Here is a 22,471-nt window from a genome sequence, read left to right on the forward strand (position 1 = left end):
GCGGCGAGGGAGGGTACCCAGTGAGGTGCCTGATTAATCGCGGAGCTATGGCAGCGGCCGCCTGCACCAATAACCCCCCCGAGAAAACCCTCAGCCTCCTTCCAGCATGGAGATCTGCGGGAGCGTTAGCTTCCCTCGCTGCCGGGCGGAGCCGAGCCGCCCCAAGGCTCAGGCACCGCCTTTGACGGTCCCGCCGGGCCTCACGCGGCATCGCCGCGTCAGCTGTGTGCCAAGATGGCGGCGGCCACAGCGCCGGGGCCGAAGGCGCCGCCGGGCGAGAGCGGCGGCCCCGCCGCCTCCGCCCTGTCCATGCAGCGCATCCAGTCGCTGACCGATCTGGCGGACCTGGAGGCCGCCTACAGCCGGCTGTGCGAGGAGGAGGTGTGTGGGGCCGGGCATGGGAAGCAGCGGGGCCCCAGAAGCGGACAGCTCGCTGTCGCTGTGCCCCTCACGGCTGCACTCTCTCTAGAGGGGTTTGATACGGACTGAGCCGTCCCTGGGTCGGTGTCGCCTCCGCGGATCCCTGAATCGCGAGCAGCCTGGAGATGTTGGGATGTCGTGCGCTGGAAGCCCGGCCAGGGGAGGAGTTTGTGGGTTATCTGACTTAAAAGCGGTGTGATGAGGATTCCAAAACCGATGCTTTCAAATAGGAAAAAATAGACTTAGAGGGTTAAAGAGAGCTTAGAAAGGATTGATTTGTCCTGTGAGTTCTTGTGTCCTTGTGCTTGGATGTAGGGTCTGTGATGAATTGCTCATCTGAGGAGAGCTGAAGTCACACAACACCTCCTTCATTTTTTTATTTCTTCAGAAAGTCGTGCAGGACGAGCTGGACGCCCTCCTGGAGCAGCAGAGCACCATAGAGAATAAGATGGTTGCCCTGCATCGCATGGGGTTAGTGTTCCTCCCCTTCCTCCTCCTTGCTGCTTGACCCAGATACTCCTTCCAGTGCTGCAGAAAATGCCAGACTTTAAATGAGTTTGTGGTACAGAGCAGCAGTTGGATCTCATCCCCAGGTCCCAGTTCTTCTGTGCAGCTCTGACAGCTGTGCCCCCACCAGACTGACCCATTTTGCTGTAGGCTCAGAAGCCTTTTGAAAGTGTCACCTCAGAGGCTGCCAGGTTTCAGCATCAGTTGTTGGCTCTGGTGTCTTGTGCCAGGCTGTCTGCAGGTGTGAACAAACATTTCTGCCTCTTCAGGGTGAGCTAGTGCAGGCAGGCTGGGAAATCACCCCGGATGGCCTCGTGTCCTGCAGAGGCTCTGAGGAAAGGTTTACAGCCCTCACCTCCCCTCCAGAAGGGGACAATGTCACAAGGGCCCTGTGGGAAGGCACAGCTGGTCTGTGCAGCTCCTCCAAAGCAGCCAGTCTGTTCCTTTCTCCTCCTTGCCCCAGAGGAAGGGAGTGGAACGACCAGAGTGTTGTGGCAGGCCCAGCTGTATCTGGGGCAGAGCCACGCTCTTTGCCCACCCTGCAGGGGGCTGGGGTGTGATCTGACGCCGAGTTCTGTGTGTTCCCAGCCCCAAGCTGCAGCTGATCGAGGGGGATGCCCAGCAGCTGGCAGGGATGATCACCTTCACCTGCAGCCTGGCCGAGAACGTCAGCAGCAAAGTCCGGCAGCTCGACCTGGCCAAGGTAGCTGGGCTCAGGGCTGGGGCCTGTCACCACCAGGCTGTGCTCGGTGCCCACTGCACACCTGAGGTGCCCTGCCTTTGGTGGGCAGGTGGAAACTGCTGTGGGTTTGATTTTAGCTGTGTGTTTCTGGGCCCCTGGGTACTGTGTGGTATAACACTGGTGGAGTGATAGAATGGTTTGGGCTGGAAGGGACCTTAAAGCTCCTCTCGTTCCCAGCTCTCCTGCAGTTGACATGGACACCTTTCACTGCTGCTCAGAGCTCCCTCCAGCCTGGCCTTGAACACTTCCAGGGATGCTCCTCCATCTAGCAGCTGGTTCTCCAGCATCCCCTGCTGTGCACACAGCTCCTGGTAGAATGCCCTGGACAGGGTGACTGGCAGTGTTGGCAGCTACACAGTGCTAAGGACAGTGCAGATTGTCACCCCAGCCAGCTCAGGAATCTGGGCTGTGCTGTTCCTTGTCTGGGGACAGGCTGAGGGGTGTCCATGCCAGATCAAACAGATCATGTGTGGTGTCCTCTCTGGTCTCTGCCTGTTTGTTACAGAGAACTGTGGCCTCCAAGTTCACCCTCGATCTTGACATATGCTGTTCATCCTGCAGAGCCACTGGTCTTAGCACTTTTTAAGTAGAGTGGGATTTTTGCTTACACAGTAGTTTTGCTGTATAGAGAAGTATTTCTGTCTGGTTTTCCCTCACTCTGTCTTCTGACAGTTCCCTCTCCCTGCTCCATCCCACAGCTGGAAGCATTACTGGTTGCCTTTCTTTCAGAACCGGCTCTACCAGGCCATTCAGAGAGCTGATGACATCCTTGACCTGAAGTTCTGCATGGATGGAGTTCAGACAGCCCTGAGAAATGAAGACTATGAGCAAGCAGCAGCTCACATCCATCGCTATCTGTCTCTGGACAAGTCTGTGATTGAGCTCAGTCGTCAGGGCAAGGAAGGTAAGCACTGTTTGTGGGGACATGCTGAGGAGTCACCTTTCCAATGGATATCTAGAGGCTGCTCATTTCCCATGGGTTGTCTCAGCCCAACAGACAAAGTAGAAAATCTAATGCTGGCTAGAGATCTTAGTATTTTATAGACTGACTTAGGGGTGAAGGTTTTTGAAACGTTATTACACCAGAATTATCATTAATTTAAAAGGAAGTGCCTGGTACATAGCTGTAATAGTATTTCAGGTGCTAATTAAGCAAAGGACAAAATGTTCAGGCCAGAAGAAGTGAGGGAGAAGGCTCTGTCAAGAATTCTTCCTGTGTCACAGTGTGCTACCAAGCAGAACAACTGGAAATGAGGGAGTAAATTACTAGATTCCTAAGAGGCAAATCCCAGTGGATGTGTTGTCCTTCATGCAAAATCACAACATTACATCATGCACCAACCTGTCTGTCTGTGCCTGTAGAGGAATTCCAGTGTGTCTTCCACCTTCTCAGCTTGGGGCTGCACAGTGCTGGGGAAAAAAGTATCCCTTGATACAGTATTAACATTGTGCTGTCACTTTTCCCTTTCTTTCTGCCCTTTTGACCAGGGGGAATAATTGATGCCAACCTGAAACTCCTGCAGGAAGCAGAGCAGCGTCTGAAGACAATTGTTACAGAGAAATTTGACACAGCTATGAAGCAGGGAGACCTGCCCCAGGTGGAACGGTTCTTCAAGATCTTTCCTCTGCTAGGCTTACATGAAGATGGGCTGAGCAAGTTCTCTGAGTACCTCTGCAAGCAGGTAACAGGCTCTGTGACACCCAGGGGAAAACAAAACCCAGTCTCTGTCAACAGCTGTTGTGGAAGGAGATTTTGGTAGTGGCTTGTTCACCTTAAAAAATAGCACTGGCCTTAGTCCATATCTCTCCCTGCATTTGTATGCTGGGATGGGCTTTCTGGTGTCTGTGTCTTGCTCTCTACACATGCCTAAAAATTATCCAGTGAGCCTGGAAAGAGAAGAACAAGTTTCTGCCTTTTCTTGAGCCTTGAGTTTTCCACAAGAGAGGAAAGGATCCCTGTTCAAAGGAGGAGCAGCATCCAATAGCTCTTGCATTGGGAAGGCCAATGAAAGCTCTCTAGGGCAAGGACAGAGCACCTGTGGGTTGAGGAATACCTTTGTGTGTTCAGCTGACTGGTCCTGTTGCCTTGCAGGTGGCCAACAAAGCAGAAGAGAACCTGCAGCTGGTGATGGGGACAGACATGAGTGACCGTCGAGCTGCTGTCATCTTTGCAGACACCCTGACACTCCTCTTCGAAGGTAATCTGCCTTTCCTCCTTCCTGATGGACTGCAAATAGTCCATGGTGAGACTGTCCATCAATTTAAATGCTTTTAATTTTAGCTGACAAAATGCCTCATTCTCCTTTGAGCTACAGGAGTCTCACTCGAGGGACAGGGACACAACCAGTAGGATTTATTCTAACCAGGAGAGGGCATCACAATAAACAAGTTTTCCTATGTACATCTGGTACAGGCACAAAGTGCATTTGCAGAGGATTTGTTGGCTTCCTCCAGGAATCAGACTCTTCCTGTTCTCTGCATCCAAAAAACAAATGGGTATTCCCTGGAGGTTTCTTCAGGCCTGCAGCTCTCCAGACAAACAAATCAGATCCCTTAGGGATGAGCAGCTGTTGGTGCCTCCAGGCCTGGCTCTTCAAGAAGCACCATGGGAACTTGAAAGCAGAGAAGGGAATATGAGTGCTCTGTGGGAATGCCACAGACAGTACTTGAGATCCCATGGTGATTAACCACCTTCTCTATGAAATCTGCTCTAGTTCCAGGCTGCACTCCTGCCAAGTTACTCTCCCAGGCTGGCACCAGTAGAGCTTTCTTGGCAGTAGTGTTAAAAGCAGGGGGAGCATTGCTAACTGTTGGAGTAGAGCATTTGTGAGAAGAAGGCAATATTGTAGAGATACTTCCTTGGAGATGGACTTTTCCTCCAAGGGATTCTTGCCTTTGCTAATGCTTGCTCTCTGCAGCAAGTGTGTGAGCCATCCCTGGGCAGATTTTTCCCTGTAGACTTGCAGGTGCTAAAAGCTGGGGCTGCATTTGGGTCGACAGTTGTGCTCCAGTTGTGTGGCTTCGTCCTGGGGAAGCTTCATACCTTGTATCTTGCTGGGCTGAAGGGCAGCTGGCACACAGGGCATGGCAGGAGTTCTCTTTAGGGACAGAGAGATGGCTTCTGCTCCAGGAGATTTGTACTCTATTTGTGGAGTGAATGATCCTTTTTTAGGTCTGGTCTGTGGACCTGTGTAGCTCTGCTGTGCTCTGGGAGCTGCTGGGTGAGTGTCTCTCCTCTCCCTCAGGGATTGCTCGCATTGTGGAGACCCACCAGCCCATCGTGGAGACCTACTATGGGCCAGGGAGGCTCTACACCCTCATCAAGCACCTGCAGGTGGAGTGCGACCGGCAGGTGGAGAAGGTGGTGGACAAGTTCATCAAGGAGAGGGACTATCACAGGCAGGTGAGAGCAGTGTGAGGCTGCCTCTGCAGCCAGCTGTGCCCTCCATCTGGTTCTGTGGGGCTCCCACTGCCATGGAGGCAGCAGAGTTTGGCCTTGTGTATGAGAGAATCCTTGCTTATCCTTATTTATCCTGATAGCTGAAGGGCTTCAGTCTGTAACTGTGCTTTCTGATGCAGAGAAGGATTCATTTGGAACATGGTAAATGCACCCTGAGCACTCTTTGCTGTGCAGGTCTGTAGGGTGCTTTCAGTACACTTTCCCCACTGTCTGTTCCTGCTTAGATGCAGGGCTGCTGTTACTGTCTGTGGTCACATACCTGAGTGCCTCTGGTCAAGTCCCATCCCACCACCCTTCCTGGAGAGATCAGCTCTGCCTTGGAGGAGAAGGAAGTGAACTTATGTGATTCCCTTCTCTGGCAGTGCTTCCTGCAAAGCATTCCTGTTACCCCCAGAGAGTACAAGTCATCAGCAAACACTCCATTCCTTTTGTGATTGCAGTTCCAGCAAGTCCAGAATAGCATGATGAGGAGTTCTTCTGCAGAGAAGATTGAACCAAGGTACAAAGAAAAGCTCTTTATGCTCTCTAACCTTTTGCTCTTGAGTTGTTATTAACACTACTTAACATTTAGATAACTCTCCCACTCTTCCAGAAGCTTTGTGGGTATTAATTTTAAAAATCCAATTGTTAGGTGCCCTTCACTGCCCTTCTATAAAGGAAGCTTCTGTAGTGGGGCTTTATTTTGCTTAGTCATTAATTCTAAGCCTTGGCTGTAAGCATTCCTGGAGGGTTGTTGATACCACTGCACATGAAGGACTGAGATTTTAACTGCCTGTCCCCACTACCCTTTCATGGCCAGAGTACAGTCCTTGGAGCCCACAAAACAGAGCACCTCTCTTGACAGATAATTTATAACAGAAACAGGAATAAATCTTTGGATCTTACCTTATCTGTACTGCTGCTGCAGCAGCTCCATGCCATCAGTTTCTTGACAACAAACTGCAGTGCTTTCAATCTCCCTCTTTTTCTTCCTATCATAAATATTTACATAACCCTTTAACAAGGCCATTTGAAAGTGTACCCAGCCCTTCTGGGACTGCCTGACTTAGATACATGCCTTGAAAAAAAACAGGTTCCTCAAGGAAGATCTGTCTGTGAGCCTGCATAATTAATATTCCAGCAGTAGTATTTACTTACTATTTGCTCTGAGTAACTCTGCATACATCCCAGTTTTCTGATTTTTTTTTTATTTTTCATCTGTAAAATAATGTTTCCTTCTCCTACTTGTGCACCATGAGGCTTCAAGCAGGATTTGTAAAATTCTTCTGTGCACACTGATGAAAAAGCTGATGTGTCAGTCTTTCTTTTTTTTAATCATCTCTCATCTGAACACTGTGTTCTGCATTTAACATGCTTTTTTTGTTTCACATTTCCTGAGCTGTCGAGCTTAAACAGATTCTTCATCATCTTCAGAGAAACACATGAGTCTGTGCTCAAAAACACACACGTGGAGATGGCAGGGACCAGGCATTTCTAACACTGGCTACATAGGGCTCATGGAATTGTAGCAAAACTGAGGTAGGGAAGGACTGATGAAGATCTTTAGTCAAACCTCCCACTCAAAACAGGGCTCAATTTTAGAGTAGAGTTTGTGAGAAAAAAAACCAATATTGTAGAGATACCTCCTGGGGGAGATTTTGGGGGATATTTTGATTGTGTGTGTGCATGCTTTGCACAGTTATTCTGCTGAGCTTTGCCACTCAGCGGCACAGATGGGAAGGGGCAGTACTGATCTCATAGTAAGGGAACAGAGAACACACTATTTCACTGAATTAAATTAGTGCCTCTCCTCTTGTAGTCTTGCTGTCTTCATTCTTGGTATTTCTTCCAGGGAGCTTGACCCCATTTTAACAGAAGTCACTCTGATGAATGCCCGCAGTGAGCTCTACTTGAGGTTCATCAAGAGACGAATAATAGCTGATTTTGAGGTGGGAGATGCCATGGCCTCAGAGGAGGTAAAGCAAGGTAACACCTTGAGTTCCAATACTCATAGGCTCTGTTTATCAAAGTCAGAAATTGAGATACACCTCAGTTAGTGGCAGAGCAGAGTGACACAGGGTCTGCAAAGACACTTTGGGAGTGCTCTGTAGAAGATAACTGTGTAGCCTAGACTTTCCAAACCTGTTTTCAGCACTGGTTGTTCCCTTTAACAGGAAAACCAACATTAAGAATGATTGTAGAGTATAACAGAGTAAAGTCCCCAAAGAGAGGAAGAGCCATTTGGTCACTGCAGGCATAAATCCTAAAAGTGGAGGCCACCAAAAAAAAAAAAAAAAAGGGCTCAAGGTTTTGGTACTCTGTAGAGCTCTGGAAATCACTTTATACACCTGCAAAATTCAACTCAGCAATTTCAGCTCCACAGTTAAGGCTTGTGATTTGTTTTAGGCTGGGCTTGGCAGGTGTGTGTCTGTTGGGTCCCATGAGACAAGCAGCAAGGGGACTTCATGGAGCTGCCTCCTGGCCTTGGGTTCTTGCTGATGGGTCTGTCTTTTGTTCCACAGAGCATCAAAAATACCTGGACAAGCTCCTCAACAACTGTCTGCTGAGCTGCACCATGCAAGAGCTCATTGGCTACTACATCACCATGGAAGAATACTTCATGAGGGAGACTGTCAACAAGGTGGGGGAAAGCCTCTTAGATGCTTTTCTGTGTGTGCTCCTCAGTCCTCTGGTGAGCATCCCAAGGGAGGGATATGCTTACATGGCAAATCTGCAGTTGTTGGGAAAGTCTTGTTTCCCTTAGCTTTGAAAAGCAAGTGGTAAAAGTTTCTGAACTTTTACTTCAGACACGCCCCAGGTATCTTCTCTGGCTACTGCAGACTGGTCTGAGTGGTGCCAGCCACACAGGTGCAGTTGCACTCAGGGGAGGTGGGCAGATGGGCAGTTTGGTCTCTCAGCACTGCTGGGGTGGTGTTGCTCAGTGAGCTCAGGGCACTGAGACAGCTTTCTTTGCAGGCTGTTGCCATGGACAGCTATGAGAAGGGCCAGCTCACCTCCAGCATGGTGGATGATGTGTTTTATATAGTGAAGAAGTGCATTGGGCGTGCTCTGTCCAGCTCCAGCATAGACTGTCTCTGTGCCATGATCAACCACTCCACCACTGAGCTGGAGTCTGACTTCAGGTAAAGGAAACACACCAGGTTCATTGTAAGGTGCCTCCACCTCACGTTCTGCAAACAGTGGTTGTTGTCAGGTGGTCTTTCTTGTGTTCTTTGCCTTTGAACCTCTGGCTTGTCATCTCCGTGGAAGACCCTTGTAGGAACCAGTTGCAGATGTGGGAAGCTGGATCTGGGCCTCTTTTCTCACAGTAGTGATGATCCACCTGTAGGATGAATAGAGAAAAGTATCTCATGGCCCAAAATCCCTATGAGATGGAGTTGCCTTGTATCATTGGGGTACTACCCTGCTTGAGGGTACATGATCACCCCTAGTTGTTCTCTGGGTTAACTGATGACTCAGACTTGGGTGAGACTGCAGAAATTGTCCTGCTGTTTTTCATTCCATTGTGGGAGTGAGGAAGTGTGTCTGAAGACAGCAGGCAGCTGCAGGCAGGATATTCAGGAAAGCTCAAAAACTGGTTGGCTATGTTTTTCTTTCAGCATTCTGATGCTGTCAGGAGATACTTGCCAGCCTTTTTTTCCCCTTTGAAGTTCCACTGCCTTGTTCAGGTCAGATCTCAGACAGAATGCTTTCCCCAGGCACAGAGCATAATTTTCTTTTTGCTTGCTCTAAACACTTGTGTGTTCTGCTTGCCTACAGGGAGGTTCTGTACAACAAGCTGAAGCAGGGCTTCCCAGCCACGACATTCCAGGACTTCCAGAGAGGGGTGACCAGTGCTGTGAACATCATGCACAGCAGCCTGCAGCAGGGCAAGTTCGACACCAAAGGCATTGAAAGCACTGACGAGGCCAAGCAGTCCTTTCTGGTGGGTTTGGTGGCTCTTCTGGTGTAGAAGGATGATGAAGAAAAAACAGTAAAGTGTCTTGAACTCTGTGCTAGTTGGGGGTTCAGCACATGTGGTCTGTTGCTGGAGTTTAGCTTCACGCAGCTCAGTGAATCTGCAGTGCTTTGATCTCACAGTAGCAGCTCTGTCCCTTAACTACTTGAATTTCAGTCCATACTGTTAGCAGGGCATGGATTAAATGTGTGGATTTAGGGGTGAGGTGCTAGGAAATTCCATTTAATCCAGCTTGGGTTTGTTTTGGGTTTTTTTCAGGTGACCTTAAACAATGTGGAAGTCTGCAGTGAAAACATCATGACCCTAAAGAAGACTTTGGAGGTGCAGTCTGTATTCTTTACTGGTTTTTCCTCAATCAAATTTGTAATATCCTCCCTTGGTGGAGGCAGGGGTCAAGTAAACCATCTGGACTTTGATATGCCTGAGTTCCTGAGGTCTTTGCCCTCCAGCCTTAGGGAAGGAATTTTGAGCTGGCAGAGCAATTTCCGGCTGATAGTAGCAGCCAGAAATACCAGTTCCTCCAGCCTGACTAACCTGGTGCAGGAATAACCCGTGCATCATGGAGAGTCTGCAGTTCTCTGGTGCTAGGCTAAACAGCCCCTGGCTTCTTTTCTTGCTGTCCTTTCTCCCTGCAGCTGGAGCCAGCAGCCTCTGCCTTTGCAGGAGCAAGAGTTGGGCTCCTGTCCTATCCCACACGCTGGTGGGCAGCCAGAGCTCAGCAACACAAAGGAATAAAAACTGCCCAGGTTATTAATTTGCAGCTTGCTCATGGATCTCTTCCCTGCAGAGTGACTGCAGCAAACTACTTAGCCAAGGATTCGGGGGTGAGCAGGCACAGGCCAAGATCGAGAGCTGCCTCTCGGACATGGCTGCTGTCTCCAACAAATTCCGGGACCTGCTGCAGGTGAGTGTCTCTCCAAATTACTGCTGCCTTCCAGCACTGGCTGCTGGTGCCTTCAGGGAGAACTCTGGCAGGAATCACTTCAGCCTAGGGCCAGGCCATGTCTGACTCCAGGAGTGCTGGGTAGGGTGCAGGAGGGAGCAAATCAGTCAGCTTTGAGGCATGGAAACAGCCCCAGCCCATTTACACAGCCACACCAGCTGGCAGCTGCATAAAAAGCACTGGAAGCAGCTGCAGAGCCAAAAGGAATGTTGCTTCATTTGTCTTTACTCAGCGTGGAGTTGCAGTTGGTTCAGCACTCTCAGGAAAAGAAATATTAATAGCATTTCCATCTCCTCCATTCTCCCTCGTGGCACAGCACACTGTCAAGTTGTCCACAGCCTCACTAAGTAATGCTGAAGACAGGCTGTTGGTAGAGAAGGGCTGCCCTTTTCTCAGGTTTCTCCTTCTTTCCCAAATGCAAATAGCCCTCAGCATGGAGCAGAGGACTCTGGCTAAATCCAGTTTCCTGTGGCATGCTGGGGCCTGCTGTCCTAAAATGTCACAGTGGTCTCTGGCAGGGAGAGAAGCAGGAAGACCTAGTACCTCATGTGGAAAGAAACCGAGCAAAGGAGAAAATTTGGAATCAGGTTTGCCTTTGTACTTCACAGAGGGGTCAGATTATTTTTTGTTTGGCTTTGCAGTCCAGTGCAGGCAGATGCCTTCAGTTCAGCACTGTCAGCAAACCCTCGTGGGGACTGTGGTCAGTATTGAAACCAAAGAGCTTACCAGTAAGGAGTAAAACTCTCCAGTCTCACTGGTTTTAAAAGTGGCTGTAAAGCAATCTAGAGGCTGAGGAGGAAGCTCCTCTGCTGCCTTAGTCACACACACACTGAATTTGCCTCAGAAAAGGACAATTGCCAGCAGGGCCTTCTCAGAAATGCCAGTTTTAGTTAAAATCTTCTATCAAATGCCAGTCAGAATTGGTACTGACACAGTTTCATACTGAGTGAGCTTTCGTGACACCTTGCTGAGCCTAAGAGGGGTGGCTGGCAGGAGAGGGCTTTAAGAGCTCTCATCACAGGGGACAGAACAGCCTTTGCTGACAGCCTGCTGCTCAGGGGAGATGGCATGTGCTGGGGTTATGATTAATTCAGGGAACTAACTGTGGTTACAGCTTTTAACTTCCTTTTAGGTTCTCCTACTGAGCTAAACTGCAGTGGAGGTAGGAGGCATCAGTTGAGTTCAGTCACAGTGCCCTGGCTGGTGCTGACTGAAAAAATGGAGTTTGCATTTTTTCCTACCTCAGGTACCTCACTCCTGCCAGGAAATCTGTAGCTCTGTGGGATGGGGTGGGGAAGCACAAGCCCTTCAGACCACACTACAAGTCAGCACAACAGCAGCTTCTGGGGCAACATCCTTCCTCCTCTTCTTGACATGGTGTCCTCAGAGCCTTCCGGCACCGGAAGAGTGTGGGATCAGGGCCTTCTGGGGGCAGTTTCCTGTGCAGATCTGTGGGCCAGTTTCCCAAGCTGATTAGCAGCATCAAGACAGCCTGTTTGTAGAGATTTTGTGCCTCACTGTCCCTTCTTCTTGCTGTCTCGCTCAGGAAGGTCTCAATGAGCTCAACAGCACAGCCATCAAACCCCAGGTGAAGCCATGGATCAACTTATTCCTCTCTGTCTCCCACAACATTGAGGAGGTGAGGCTCAGTGTTCTCTGCTTCCAGCTCTACTTGAGCACTCTCTATCTTCTGCTCAGCAGCACAGTCAGAGAAACCACTGTTTCCTTCCCCTCACTTATCTGCTGTTTCCTTGGCACAGAGCATCAGTAAAATACCCAGATCTTGCTCTGCAGCCAAGCCTGGAAAGGGACATTTGGCTACAGAGGAGCAGAAAGGAAGAAGTGCTGCTCCAGTAGGGACCTCCCTTCCTGTCCTGTGGGCTGTTGGCTGTGGTTTTCTTCATGCCACATAAACAACTCTTTCTGCATTTCACTGGCAGGAGGAGTTCAGTGACTATGAGGCCAATGATCCCTGGGTCCAGCAGTTCATCGTCAATCTGGAACAGCAGATGACAGAGTTCAAGGTGAGAGGAGCAGCTGACAGCCTGCCAGGCTTTGGCCAGACCTCCATGTGGCATCCTCCAGCCCTTTCCTTGCTTGGCAAGCAGAGATGTCCTCCAGTGCCTTGCATGGCTCTTAGGGATCCGGTCACCCCCTTCTCCTGCAAGTCCTTATTTGTAAGCTCTCCTAGCCTTGGGCTTTAGGCACCTCTGCTCAGTTTTTCCTGACAAGAATGACACAGGTTTCTGCTTCCAGGCTGGACTGTCTCCAGTGATTTATGATACTCTCACTGGTCTTATGACCAGTCTCATAGCCATTGAACTGGAGAAAGTGCTGCTCAAATCCACCTTCAGCAGGGTAAGCAAAACACTCCTATACCATGTAGTCTGTCTTGACTGCAAACCCTCAATAAAGGATGGGGCAGGGCAGGTGCAAATATTATCTTCTACCCTCAAATATTACCCTATAAGAAACTCTCCAACCACCAGTGACCAGCTCAGGGATGCATTTACATCAGCACCCACAGGGACAAAGTGGGTTTGGTGATGGGACTGAGAGGAGCTGGCACCAATAAGGGGACTGGGTTTTAAGGTGGGTCTAAACATAAGCCACTTAAACCTGCAGTAAATGGTTTAACTGGGACCTGCCTGCTTAGAGACGTCCCCCTGCCTCCCTGTGATTTTAGTTGGTGTCTTGGCACAACCCCATGGTCTGCTTGGAGAGTTAACAGATCTCCCTCTCTGCCCACAGCTCGGCGGTCTGCAGTTCGACAAGGAGCTGAGGTCCCTCATAGCCTATCTCACCACAGTCACCACATGGACTATCCGTGACAAGTTTGCCCGTCTTTCCCAAATGGCCACCATCCTCAACCTGGAAAGGGTGAGCTGCACTTGGTCTGCTTCTCCTGGGGGATTGTGGGAACACCACTGCACTGCACGTGGCTTTACTCAGTTCATCCGGGTGTCATCGCACCTACAGGGTGTGGAGAACCTGGAGGAGTTCCCCCGTGTCTGCTGGTGCTGGAGTTCAAACTTACCTGTGAGGACAGTTTGTGCTGAGCCATGTCCTACAGCTCCCCTCTTTTTGCAGGTGACAGAGATTCTGGATTACTGGGGTCCAAACTCGGGCCCGCTCACCTGGCGCCTGACTCCCGCCGAGGTGCGGCAGGTGCTGGCTCTCCGCATCGACTTCCGCAGCGAGGACATCAAGCGCCTGCGCCTGTAGTTGGTCCCTGCTTGGATCAGCACCACGCTGCAGCTAAGGGCAGGAAGGTTGCAGTCCTGGAGCCTGCCCACATCCTGTCCTGGGGCTGTTTGATGGTGTGGCAATGGGATGATGTCTGCCCTTCTGCTCGCATTCCTTGGAGCAAAGGGTTTTCCTGGGCCTGGTGAGAAGACCTGCCGTCCTTCTGTGGGAGCAGAAACATGGCACCAGAGGAATCTCTCATGCTGAGAGCAGGATGATGCTGTTTCTCAGAACACAGGCCAGTGCCTGCTCCTGACTCCCTGTGCTCTGCTGCCCTGCAGGAGGCCACAGGCCAGGACAGGTGGGGTTCAAATATGGGTCTGCTGCTGCAGCTGTGTTCCCTCTGTGCCCCCAGTTTAAGGGTCAGCTTCTGGAGTCACAAATGCTGAGCCCTGGCTCTCTCCTGGTGGTGGTGGGAACTGTTCTGTGGAAGGGAAAAGGAGTGATTTCCTTGGGAAGGTGCTTGGAAAATCACTAGAAAGCCTCTGAAGGAAGTGGGGCTGTGTCCCTGCTGGCTCTGTACAGTTATTCTGTAAATAAACCTTGCTTGGTTGAGTTGCAGTCTCCAGTGGTGTGTTCAGCTGTGGGCCTGGAGGGAGCTGGAGAGATGTGGTACAAGAGCTCTGCTCTAGTTCTTCTCTTCTACCCTGTGCCAGGGGACCCAGAGGCTCTTCCTTGTCTTGCCTGGCTGCCTCCTGTGGCTGCTTTCCTGTGCTGTCTCCTTTAGCCAGGGCCATGGAAGGGGAAAACGAGCCTGTCCATGCAGGTTCTGCCATTCCCACCCCTGGAAATGCTTTTCCCATGCAATGCTGGGCCTTTGCTATCCTGTGAAGAGAGAGCAGCCCTGCTAGGGATAGAGGATCACAAACACATGCTGAGAACAAGCTTTTTTATTCAGACTGCATGGACTAGTAACTTGCTTTCACTAGTCACTATTTCACTGCTGAAACAGTGCCTCAAGACAGGAGAGGATCTTGATTCCACATCCAACTGCATCCCTGGTGCAGGAGCATTGCATGCTGAACTGTCAGCTTGGGTCCCTGCTGCTGGAAGAGCAGGAAGGTTCCTGCTAGACACAGCATCATAAATGCTAGCTTGTTCCCTTTGGAGAACTGTAAAAACTGGAGTGAAACACCAAAATCAGGCTGGAGGCCCTAGCAAACTGTCCCTGCAGTAAGGCCACCCAGCATGGGTAGTTCTGCCTGCCTGCACAACTTGTCACAATTTCTCCAGTCTCTGGCTTTTGGGGCAAGTAGCAGCACAAAAAGGCCATATGGAGACCTAAGGCACCTGCTGGAGCTGGCCAAAGAAGCTTCCCCTAAAGCAGTGGGAATTTCCCTGCACCTGTTCTGGATATCTGCCAGGAATGGGCCAGAGCTGAAGGCCTTCACACAGCCCTGTCCCCTCCAGGCTGAGCACTGTCCTTGGTATCACATCCCACGACCTCCACAGAGAAACCACCCGTGTCCACTTCAATGCTGTGGATGCTGAAGTTGCCCAATCCCTAGAAAAAGAGAGACACAGGTTGAGGCAGGAGCCAGCAAAGGTCCCAGGCAGGACATTGCAACAACAAGCAATCACACCCCATGTGTGATGGGGAGAGATGCTCCTCATGCTCTACATAAGGCTTCTACAAGCTGCCTGCAACAGCGCGGGGCTCGCAGCTCACCTCAGTGTTTGCCAGGATCTGGTGCAAAGCCTCTTTCTGCCGCGGGGCCTTGGTTAGGATGCAGAGGAAGCCGCCGCCGCCAGCCCCGGCCAAGCACTGCCCGTGGGCGTGGGGCCGCAGAGCGTCCATCAGGCGCCCCACGGCCAGCGGCTCGCAGCCCGGGGCCATGCCCTTCTTCTGCTGCCAGTAGCGGTCCAGGCACCTGCCAAGGAGCTGTAGGTCACCTGCAGAGGAGGGAATGTTACAAATTACTTGTCTCTGTTTCTCACCCACAGGGCAGAAACGTGCTCAGCCCAAGCTAAATTTTGACTTCTCTTTTCCAGTTCCTCCCAGCTCTGCCGGCCAAGCAGGCAACCCCAGCCCTGTCACGTTGCTGTTTTTAATCCTCCACAGGGGGAGGATGTGCTTGCTCTAATGCTCCAGCTTCCTCTGCACAGCCAAATAAACCCACTGCACTGACCAGGCATGGCCCCCAGCCCTGCCACCAATGGTGCACTGCCAATCAATCAGATTCAGCATGTCTAACGCCCTCCTCCTCAAAATCTTTGTTCAAGCCGAATTTTCAGATATGGCCTGGTGAGGGTGGGCTTGGGGGAGGATTTGAAGCTTCTGCAGCTGCAAGAGCCTGCACCCTCCCAGCCTTCTTGCCCTCTGAGACTGCACAGCCTCTCCCTGGGAAAAGTTTGTGTTTCTTCAGCTGTTAAAAGGGCCAACCTGGCCTAGGGAAGGGGGCTCACACCTTGCCTCAAGGCCTGGGCACACTCCTCAGCATTGCTCACCAGCGCGTCAGCATTTTGCACGATGGAGGGCAGCCTGGCATACCAGTTCCTCACCACATCCTGCAAGGGGCCAAAGTGTCCCTGTCACTGTCCTGGCTCTGGCAGCACCTGGGGAGGTAGTGCTGCACCCATGGCCTTTGGGTGCCAGCTCCCTCTGGGGTGGCAAAGCTCTGCACAAGTGAAGGGGATGCCACCAAAGGCCACAGGGGGAGCAGAGGCCAGCGTGTGACACCCACAAGCACCCAGACATTACCTGGAGCAGGTTGCGGGCCAGGCGAGTCTTCCCTGTGTACACCAGCAGCAGGTGATCATTCAGAGTCTGAGTAAAACCATCAGGGACCAGGATCTGCTCCACTTCCACTCTGAGTGGCAGCTGGGCCTTCGACCTCCCGATTTTGATGCCAGGAATGAGCCCACCAACCTGGTCCTGCCAACCACCCCCTGCAGGGCAGAGGGTCATCAGTCACTGCTGGGACCCCCACCCTGTGGGTCAGCTGCTCCCCCAGGCCCTACCTGTGGTGAGCCTCTGCTCCAGGTGCAGCACAGCATGGATAAGGGACTCAGTGCTGGCAGCCTTCCCTGCTGCCCGGTACAGGGATGCCATCACTGCTCCTGCCAGGATGCTGCTGGTTCCTGCGGGGAGCACAGGTGGGGCCAGGGCAGTGAGGCACTGTTGTGTCCCAAGAGGGCTGCCCCATCCTGGTGTTGGCAGCAGGAGACACTCCCAGGCACCAGTGAAGGACTATCCAGCCCCTTCCCAGCAGACCTACCAAGGCCAGACCCGTGGGGCAGCTTGGACCAGGTGTGCACCTCAAAGCCACCCCCAAAACTCTCCATCAGCTGGGCCCGCAAGGGCGTCTGTGAGGGGAACTGCACAACCTGGGTGCAGATAAAGGCAGCTTTGAGCAGGGCTCCTGAAAACAAAAAAGAAGTAAAGCTGATGCCTGCTGTGCTACCTGCTCCCTCATCCCATTGCCCCAAAAAGGGCCATCCTGGCACCAACAGGACATCGCAGGTACAAAGCCAGGCTGGCAGGTGACCCCTCACCTGGTGCATGTGGCTGGCAGTAATCCTGTAAGTGCTCCAGCTCCCGGCACACCAGCTCTGCCACCACCTCGCCCTGTGGCGTCCCGCTGAGGCTGACGAGGCGCAGCTCCGGCTGGACGATGCGCCGCACCCGGGCACCAACGGGCCGGCAGCCATCCACCAGCACTGCCACGTCCACCACGGCCCCCCCGTGCTCGTAGGTGATGGGGGGAGTGTCGCTCCAGCCACCTGCCAACACTCACCGTCACCCTCCTGGGGCACCCTCACTCCTGTTCCCCTGCACCACAGGGGTGAGACAAGGATCATCTGACGCAGGGAATGCGCTCACCGGAGAGGTCCAGGCGGGCTGGACACACCGCCTGCACCCAGTGCCCCAAGGGTGGCAGCTCTGCCTGTTCCACGGTGATGAACTGGCATGAGGACATCACTGCCTGCCGGATGAGGATCTGCTCGGCCCCCTCGTAATGCCGAGCTGCTCTCACCAGCAGAGCTGGCCTGGGATAAGAGAAATGCTGAGTCCACTGCCACATCTCCATGACAGCACCAATGCCTGGAATGGGAATGGGGCAGCTGCCTCTTGCCAGCCCCAGCCTCACCGGCTCATCCACTTCTGCCGCTCAGCAGCCAGCTCCTGGACACCACCAGCAATGTCCCCGCTCTCCAGGCGCCCAAAAGCTGAGGCCCACTCCCTGTTGGCAGCAGGACCACTCCGCAAGCCCCCTTCCCCTTGTGCCATGCAGCCCAGGACGTCAGCAATACAGGCAAGTGCCCGTGCTGCAACACCAGCATCGCCGGCCGTGGAGGCAACTAGAAAATAAAATAAAAGGAGGTTGCAAAGCACAGCCAGGCTGCACTGCACCCCAACCAGCTTCTGCCATAAGCTATCCCTAGGGGAGCAGAACTTGAATATGGCCCCACCCAAGCTTGTGGATGCCCTGCAAGTACACCCCTGCAGTGAGGGAATCATTGAAGGCAGTGGGGAGCACTGAACAGTCCTGATAATGAGAGATGCAGCTCATGAGTCCAGCTCACCTTCATCCAACGTGCCCAGCATGGCCTTGTGGTAGCCCTCATGGACGGCACTGCGGGCAAGTGGCAGGAGGCTGCTGTCCTGGCGCCCCAGCAGCACCCGCCGCACCTTGTGCTGGCCCTGCAGGAAGAACAGGGCCTGGCGGGCACCCAGCTCAGCTTCTATGTCCAGGCAGGGCAGCAGCTCCTGCCAGGACATACGCCAGGCTGTTCTCCAGCGCACCAGCTGCTCGCTGGCCACGGCGGCCAGGCCCAGCAGCCACAGCACATCCTGCAGCCCCAGCGCCTCGCGGGCGTGCAGCACCGGGAAGAGCCGGGCGCTGAGCAGGCAGCGGCTCCTCTGCGGCGTCTCAGCATCCCAAAGGTCCCCTTCCCTGAGGGAGGAAGAAACCATCATCACTGCTCTGGGGCTCAAAGACACCTTCCATGAGGGATTGTGGGATGGGTTGAGGTGGTCATGACACCTCAGGAGCTTGGTGTCCTATTCCACCCTGACACGTGGGCACCTACCGAACACCCGTCCGTTGGAAAAACTCAGCCCAGGGCACGTTCAGGTAGGTGGCTTTTTCCACAGGGCTCTGCGGGGACACAGAGGGGCTGATCACACTGTGGCTTTGCTGGGAGCCTTGTGCCACCTCACTGCCCCCGCACCTGCCAGTCGTCAAGGCGGCCGGTGAGAGTGAACACGCGGCAGGGCAGGTCGCGCAGCCGGACGTGGTGGCCCTGCAGGACAATATCACGCAGGGGACAGGCCCACAGGGCTGGTGAGGAGCCCACGTCGAGGCCCGAGAGGAGGCAGCCAGGACCGATCACCAGGGGACCCTGAGGAAGAAGCAACAGTGGCATGGCTGGTCCCCAAATCAGAGCCAAATCCTGACCTTGGAATGGGACAACCACCCTGAGAGACAAGCTGGTGCCAGCACGAGCCAGGTGGCAGGATGTAATTTTGTCACACGGCTGCAGAAACACAGACTACAGAAATTCAGGCCAGGCAACAGCCTGCAGGGCTCACAGCAGTAACAGAGCCCCCAAGGAGAGGGTCCACCCTGGTTCCCAGCTCAGGACAGGCCAGAAGTGACAGCCTCATCCCCTTGTTTGCAGAGGATGACAGCCATCAAGGTGCCCAGCACCAGCCAAAAGGCAGCCTTAAAGAGGAAGGGCACCCCAAATCTCACAGATGTGTTTCCTCCATCCTAAGCAGCAACATGTCACTCTGCTGCCCATTCAGTGCACTGGGAGATGTGCATCACCCCCATCCTAGTCAGGTACCTGGAGGTGACAGTGCTGGATGACACTGCCCGCTGCCAGCCGTACAGCTCCTTCCAGCAGGCAGTTGGTGACCGAAGAGCCATCCTCCAGGAGACAGGGCTGCTGCCAAGGGCACGGAGACACGTGGGACCAGGGGCTGGGCACACAGCCCAGAGCAACACCCAAAAAACACGCATGAGCAAGGCTGGGGATGGAAGGACATACATCCACGTGGGAATGGGCTGTCTTGCAGAAGCGGAGGTGGCTGGCAGAGCTAGGCAGGAGGGTCAGGCTGCGGATGTGGTCGCTCGCAGAGGCGGTCATGTAGTCGTAGGATGCGTGGGGAATGCAGGCTGGGGGGACAGGAGAGCTTTCAGCACATCAACAAAAACAAGTGGGTGTGTCTGACACTCATGTGAGCCAGGCTGAAAGGGCAGGAGTGAAGACCTGGGGACCCACAGCTGTGGGGTGACACAGATGACCATCAGGCCCTGACCACCCCATCTCTACCCATGCAGGGAAGAGGGCCCAGGAATGGGTGACATCACATGCACTCACTGCAGAACAGAATTACAGAATGGTTGGGGTTGGAAGGGATCTTGAAGATCACCCAGTTACAACTGCCTGGGCAGGGACACTCCACTAGAAGTGGGAAGGAGGCACTCACCCATGCTAAGAGGGAAGCCACGGAGAGCTGTCCACAGCACTGAGCGGGCACTCCTCACACTGGCATCACCACCAGCCTTCACAAAATCTTCCTCTGTCATGCCCCCTGCCATGCACAGCACAATGTCGAAGAAGAGGGAGAGCTGGGGAGAGAAGGGACTTGTTGGGTCCAGCCTGAACCCCACCCTGCTATTGGGTGCTCCTTCCCATTACCTTTCCCACCCAAATCTGGCAATGTGAGGGCAAACAAATCCTACAGGGATGCCCAGCAGTGACACCTGTGTGGCAAAGGACACACAGAAAGCTGTCACCTGGATGGGTGGTGCCCCCGAGTCCAGCCCCATGTAGGTGCAGGCATCCAGAGGAGGGATGACGTGGGTGGCCAGAAGCTGCTCGGCAGCATCCGAGGAGAAGAAAACAATCCCGCAGACCTGCCAGGCACATCAGGCTGAGGCTGCAGCTGTGGTGACACCAGGGACAGGGCTGTCAGGGTCACCCACACCTGAGCCGTGCCATACCAGTGGGACAGTGCCATCTGGCCCTGCACACTGCTGGATCTGGGCCTCCGTGCCTTTGTAGATGATGTCATGCACCAGCCCCTAGGAGCAAAACCACCCCAGTGAGCTCTTCAGGGAACCCCAAACCAAGCATCCACAGCAGTGCTGAGACCCCAGCATCCAAGGGATCCAAGGACTGGGGATCCCTGCACCTCCAAGGGATGCCTCTTGAAGAGGGAGCTGCCCCAACCTGCTCATTGGTGAGGTAGACCCCATGGTTCCTGGCATATGCTGGGCTCCCGGGCACTGCGATCACTCGGACACCCTGGAAGCCATCCCAGCTGATCCCTGCGGGGAGGACAGAGACCAGTGCCCACTGGGACAGTGTATGGACTCACAAGTGACTGAAAACCTGGACCACAGCAGCAGAAGCAGCAGCAGCATCCAGCCTTGGCCACCTCACTGCAGGCACAATGGATGCTCCCAGCCGTGCACAGGCCAGCAATAGCTGAGCATCCACATCCCCATGGGAGCACAGCACAGGCTGAACGAGCTGTGTGCTGCTTCACAGAACCCCATCCCACGCCAAAGCAGGTGCTGGAAGCAAGGCTGGTGCCCATCCCCTCACCTGGGGCTGAGGGCACGGTGAGGAGCATGTCGGTGCTGCAGACCCAGACGCCAGGCGGGGAGCCCACACAGAGCTGCCAAGAGAAGGACCACGTGCCCAGGGATGGCAGGGAAGGAGCCCAGGAACCCAACACCATTTCCATCTTGCTGGGAGCCAAAGCCAGCCCCAGGGCCCCATCCCCAGGCTGCACAGACCCGGTGTGTCATGGTCCCCAGCAGGCTGTCCAGGTTGCAGACCAGAGCTTCAGCCGGGGCACCGGGCTCCTCGGCGGGCAGGCAGGTGAAGGCACGGCCACAGTCGTCGAAGGAGAAGTCGCGGCCCTGGAGGGACGGAGAATCCGGGGGTGACCGGGAGGGGTGCAAGGAGAGGTGCCGCGCCGGGCTGCGGGCCGGCTCTCACCATGTGCAAGATGAGGATGCGGGCGTCCCTCAGGACGTCAGCGGTCACCACCTGGGAGCGGACAGCAGGGCAGTCAGTGGAGACGGGACAGGCACGGCCCCTCGCTTCCAGCGTGCCCTCCGGCCTGCCCAGACCCTCCCGGAGCTGTCACCTCTCACCGTGCAGCCGGCGCGGGCGCTGAGGTGCTCGGCCGCCACCAGCAGCGCGTTCAGGGTGGCACCGCCGCTGCCCAGCCGGGCCCAGGGGTCCTCCACGGCCAGCAGCAGGGCGGGGGGACGCGGGCCCAGCCCGCCCCGCAGCCGCCGCACCTCCAGCTCTGCCAAACGAGAGGCGGCCGGCGTTAAGAGCCGCACAAGGAAGGGGAAGGGGCGCCCGCCCCCCACTTGCCTCGCTGCAGGGCGGACACGCCGCCATGGCCCCGCCGGCAGGTGAGGAGAACAGCGCTCCACTCCGCCGCCATAAGTACCGCCCCTGCCCGGCCCGGCGCCGCGGGGCCTGCTGGGATGTTAGTTCAATCCCCGCAGCCCCTCCGAGGCGCTCCGTGCTGAAGGACTACAATTCCCAGCGTGCACCGCGCAGACCCCCTTAAAGGCACAGTGCACCCTTGTGCTGCTGCCCCGTGTCCCCCATCTCGGGGGGCTTGCAAAGGGGGAATGGGGGTTTGACGTTTTCTGCCCCAAAATGGGTTTCGGCGGCAGCGCGTACCCCTAAGTGCCCTGCGCCACCCAGTCACGAGTCCGGCTCCTGGCAGGGCTCTGTGCAGAGAGAAGGGGCGGCGGGCGGTGGGCGCTGGTCGGTTCCCGGTGTGGGGTCAGGGTGGGTGCCCGCTGGGTGCTGGGGGCGATCGGCGCTGGGTGGGTGCCGGGAGGTGCCGATGCACTGGGGTGGGTGCCGGAGAGGGCAGCGGGAGGTGCCGGCACCCCGGGTGGATACCGGGATGGATACCGGGATGGATACCGGGTGGATACCGGGATGGATACCGGGGCACGGGCCCCGGGGTGCCGATGGCCGGAGATGCCGGTGCGCCGGGTGGGTGCTGGGATGGGCACCAAGCTGGGCATCGCAGGGGTACCGGGGGTTCTCAGGGTGCTGCCGATGCCCGGCTGGGTGCCGGGGTGAATCCTGGTGGCTGCGTACCGGGGGTGCCGATGCGCCGGGGTGAGTCCCGGGCTGGGCACCGGGGCAGACTCCCGAGCTGCCGGTGGGAGAGCGAGCGCGGGCGGCCCCGCTCGC

The 22,471-nt window shown here is 54.6% G+C and overlaps 2 protein-coding genes across 9 annotated transcripts; one reads left to right on the forward strand and one right to left on the reverse strand.

The window, feature by feature from the left end:
• The first annotated feature begins 98 nt into the window (after positions 1-98).
• Positions 99-13,837, forward strand: COG4 (component of oligomeric golgi complex 4). 2 transcript variants are annotated; one of them, XM_039721104.1, is made up of 20 exons: positions 240-381; positions 470-703; positions 809-891; positions 1,516-1,630; positions 2,399-2,573; positions 3,158-3,351; positions 3,762-3,867; positions 4,915-5,072; positions 5,570-5,628; positions 6,961-7,094; positions 7,631-7,749; positions 8,085-8,251; positions 8,889-9,054; positions 9,346-9,408; positions 9,875-9,991; positions 11,577-11,669; positions 11,971-12,054; positions 12,287-12,388; positions 12,782-12,910; positions 13,121-13,837. In XM_039721104.1, the coding sequence occupies exons 3-20, from the start codon at positions 869-871 to the stop codon at positions 13,253-13,255; spliced, it is 2,139 nt and encodes a 712-aa protein (XP_039577038.1). In that variant the 5' UTR covers positions 240-381; positions 470-703; positions 809-868; the 3' UTR covers positions 13,256-13,837. The 2 variants fall into 2 exon arrangements, with proteins under 2 accessions (XP_039577037.1, XP_039577038.1); XM_039721103.1 differs by lacking the exon at positions 470-703 and having other exon boundaries at positions 99-381.
• Positions 13,838-14,150: 313 nt separating this feature from the next.
• Positions 14,151-21,713, reverse strand: FCSK (fucose kinase). Of its 7 annotated transcripts, none has more exons than XR_005628928.1 (23): positions 21,626-21,713; positions 21,397-21,554; positions 21,239-21,289; positions 21,034-21,159; positions 20,840-20,912; positions 20,462-20,559; positions 20,233-20,313; positions 20,026-20,145; positions 19,716-19,857; positions 19,274-19,401; positions 19,070-19,171; positions 18,452-18,622; positions 18,311-18,378; positions 17,804-18,174; positions 17,368-17,578; positions 17,100-17,266; positions 16,772-16,999; positions 16,495-16,638; positions 16,238-16,357; positions 15,978-16,165; positions 15,725-15,784; positions 14,946-15,169; positions 14,151-14,780 (listed from the first exon to the last, which is right to left on the reverse strand). XR_005628928.1 is itself a non-coding variant. In XM_039721474.1 (23 exons), the coding sequence occupies exons 1-23, from the start codon at positions 21,696-21,698 to the stop codon at positions 14,664-14,666; spliced, it is 3,258 nt and encodes a 1,085-aa protein (XP_039577408.1). In that variant the 5' UTR covers positions 21,699-21,713; the 3' UTR covers positions 14,151-14,663. The 7 variants fall into 7 exon arrangements, 5 of the variants coding, with proteins under 5 accessions (XP_039577408.1, XP_039577407.1, XP_039577409.1 ...); XM_039721474.1 differs by having other exon boundaries at positions 15,685-15,784; positions 19,070-19,168; XM_039721473.1 differs by having other exon boundaries at positions 15,685-15,784.
• Positions 21,714-22,471: the final 758 nt, after the last annotated feature.

This window comes from Passer montanus, unplaced genomic scaffold, assembly GCF_014805655.1.
Source record: "Passer montanus isolate IOZ18808 unplaced genomic scaffold, ASM1480565v1 scaffold45, whole genome shotgun sequence".
Lineage (NCBI taxonomy): Eukaryota > Metazoa > Chordata > Aves > Passeriformes > Passeridae > Passer > Passer montanus.

Bases quoted from the DNA above. Each gene is read 5' to 3' on its own strand.
- FCSK (XM_039721473.1), bottom strand. From the start codon at position 21,698: ATGGCGGCGGAGTGGAGCGCTGTTCTCCTCACCTGCCGGCGGGGCCAT. The intron at 16,166-16,237 runs GTAGGGCCTGGG...TCTGCCCTGCAG, and splicing joins GGAGCAGAGGCTCACCACAG to GGGGTGGTTGGCAGGACCAG. The intron at 14,781-14,945 runs GTGAGCTGCGAG...CTCTTTTTCTAG, and splicing joins AGATCCTGGCAAACACTGAG to GGATTGGGCAACTTCAGCAT.
- COG4 (XM_039721103.1), top strand. From the start codon at position 235: ATGGCGGCGGCCACAGCGCCGGGGCCGAAGGCGCCGCCGGGCGAGAGC. The intron at 1,631-2,398 runs GTAGCTGGGCTC...CCTTTCTTTCAG, and splicing joins GGCAGCTCGACCTGGCCAAG to AACCGGCTCTACCAGGCCAT. The intron at 11,670-11,970 runs GTGAGGCTCAGT...TTTCACTGGCAG, and splicing joins TCTCCCACAACATTGAGGAG to GAGGAGTTCAGTGACTATGA.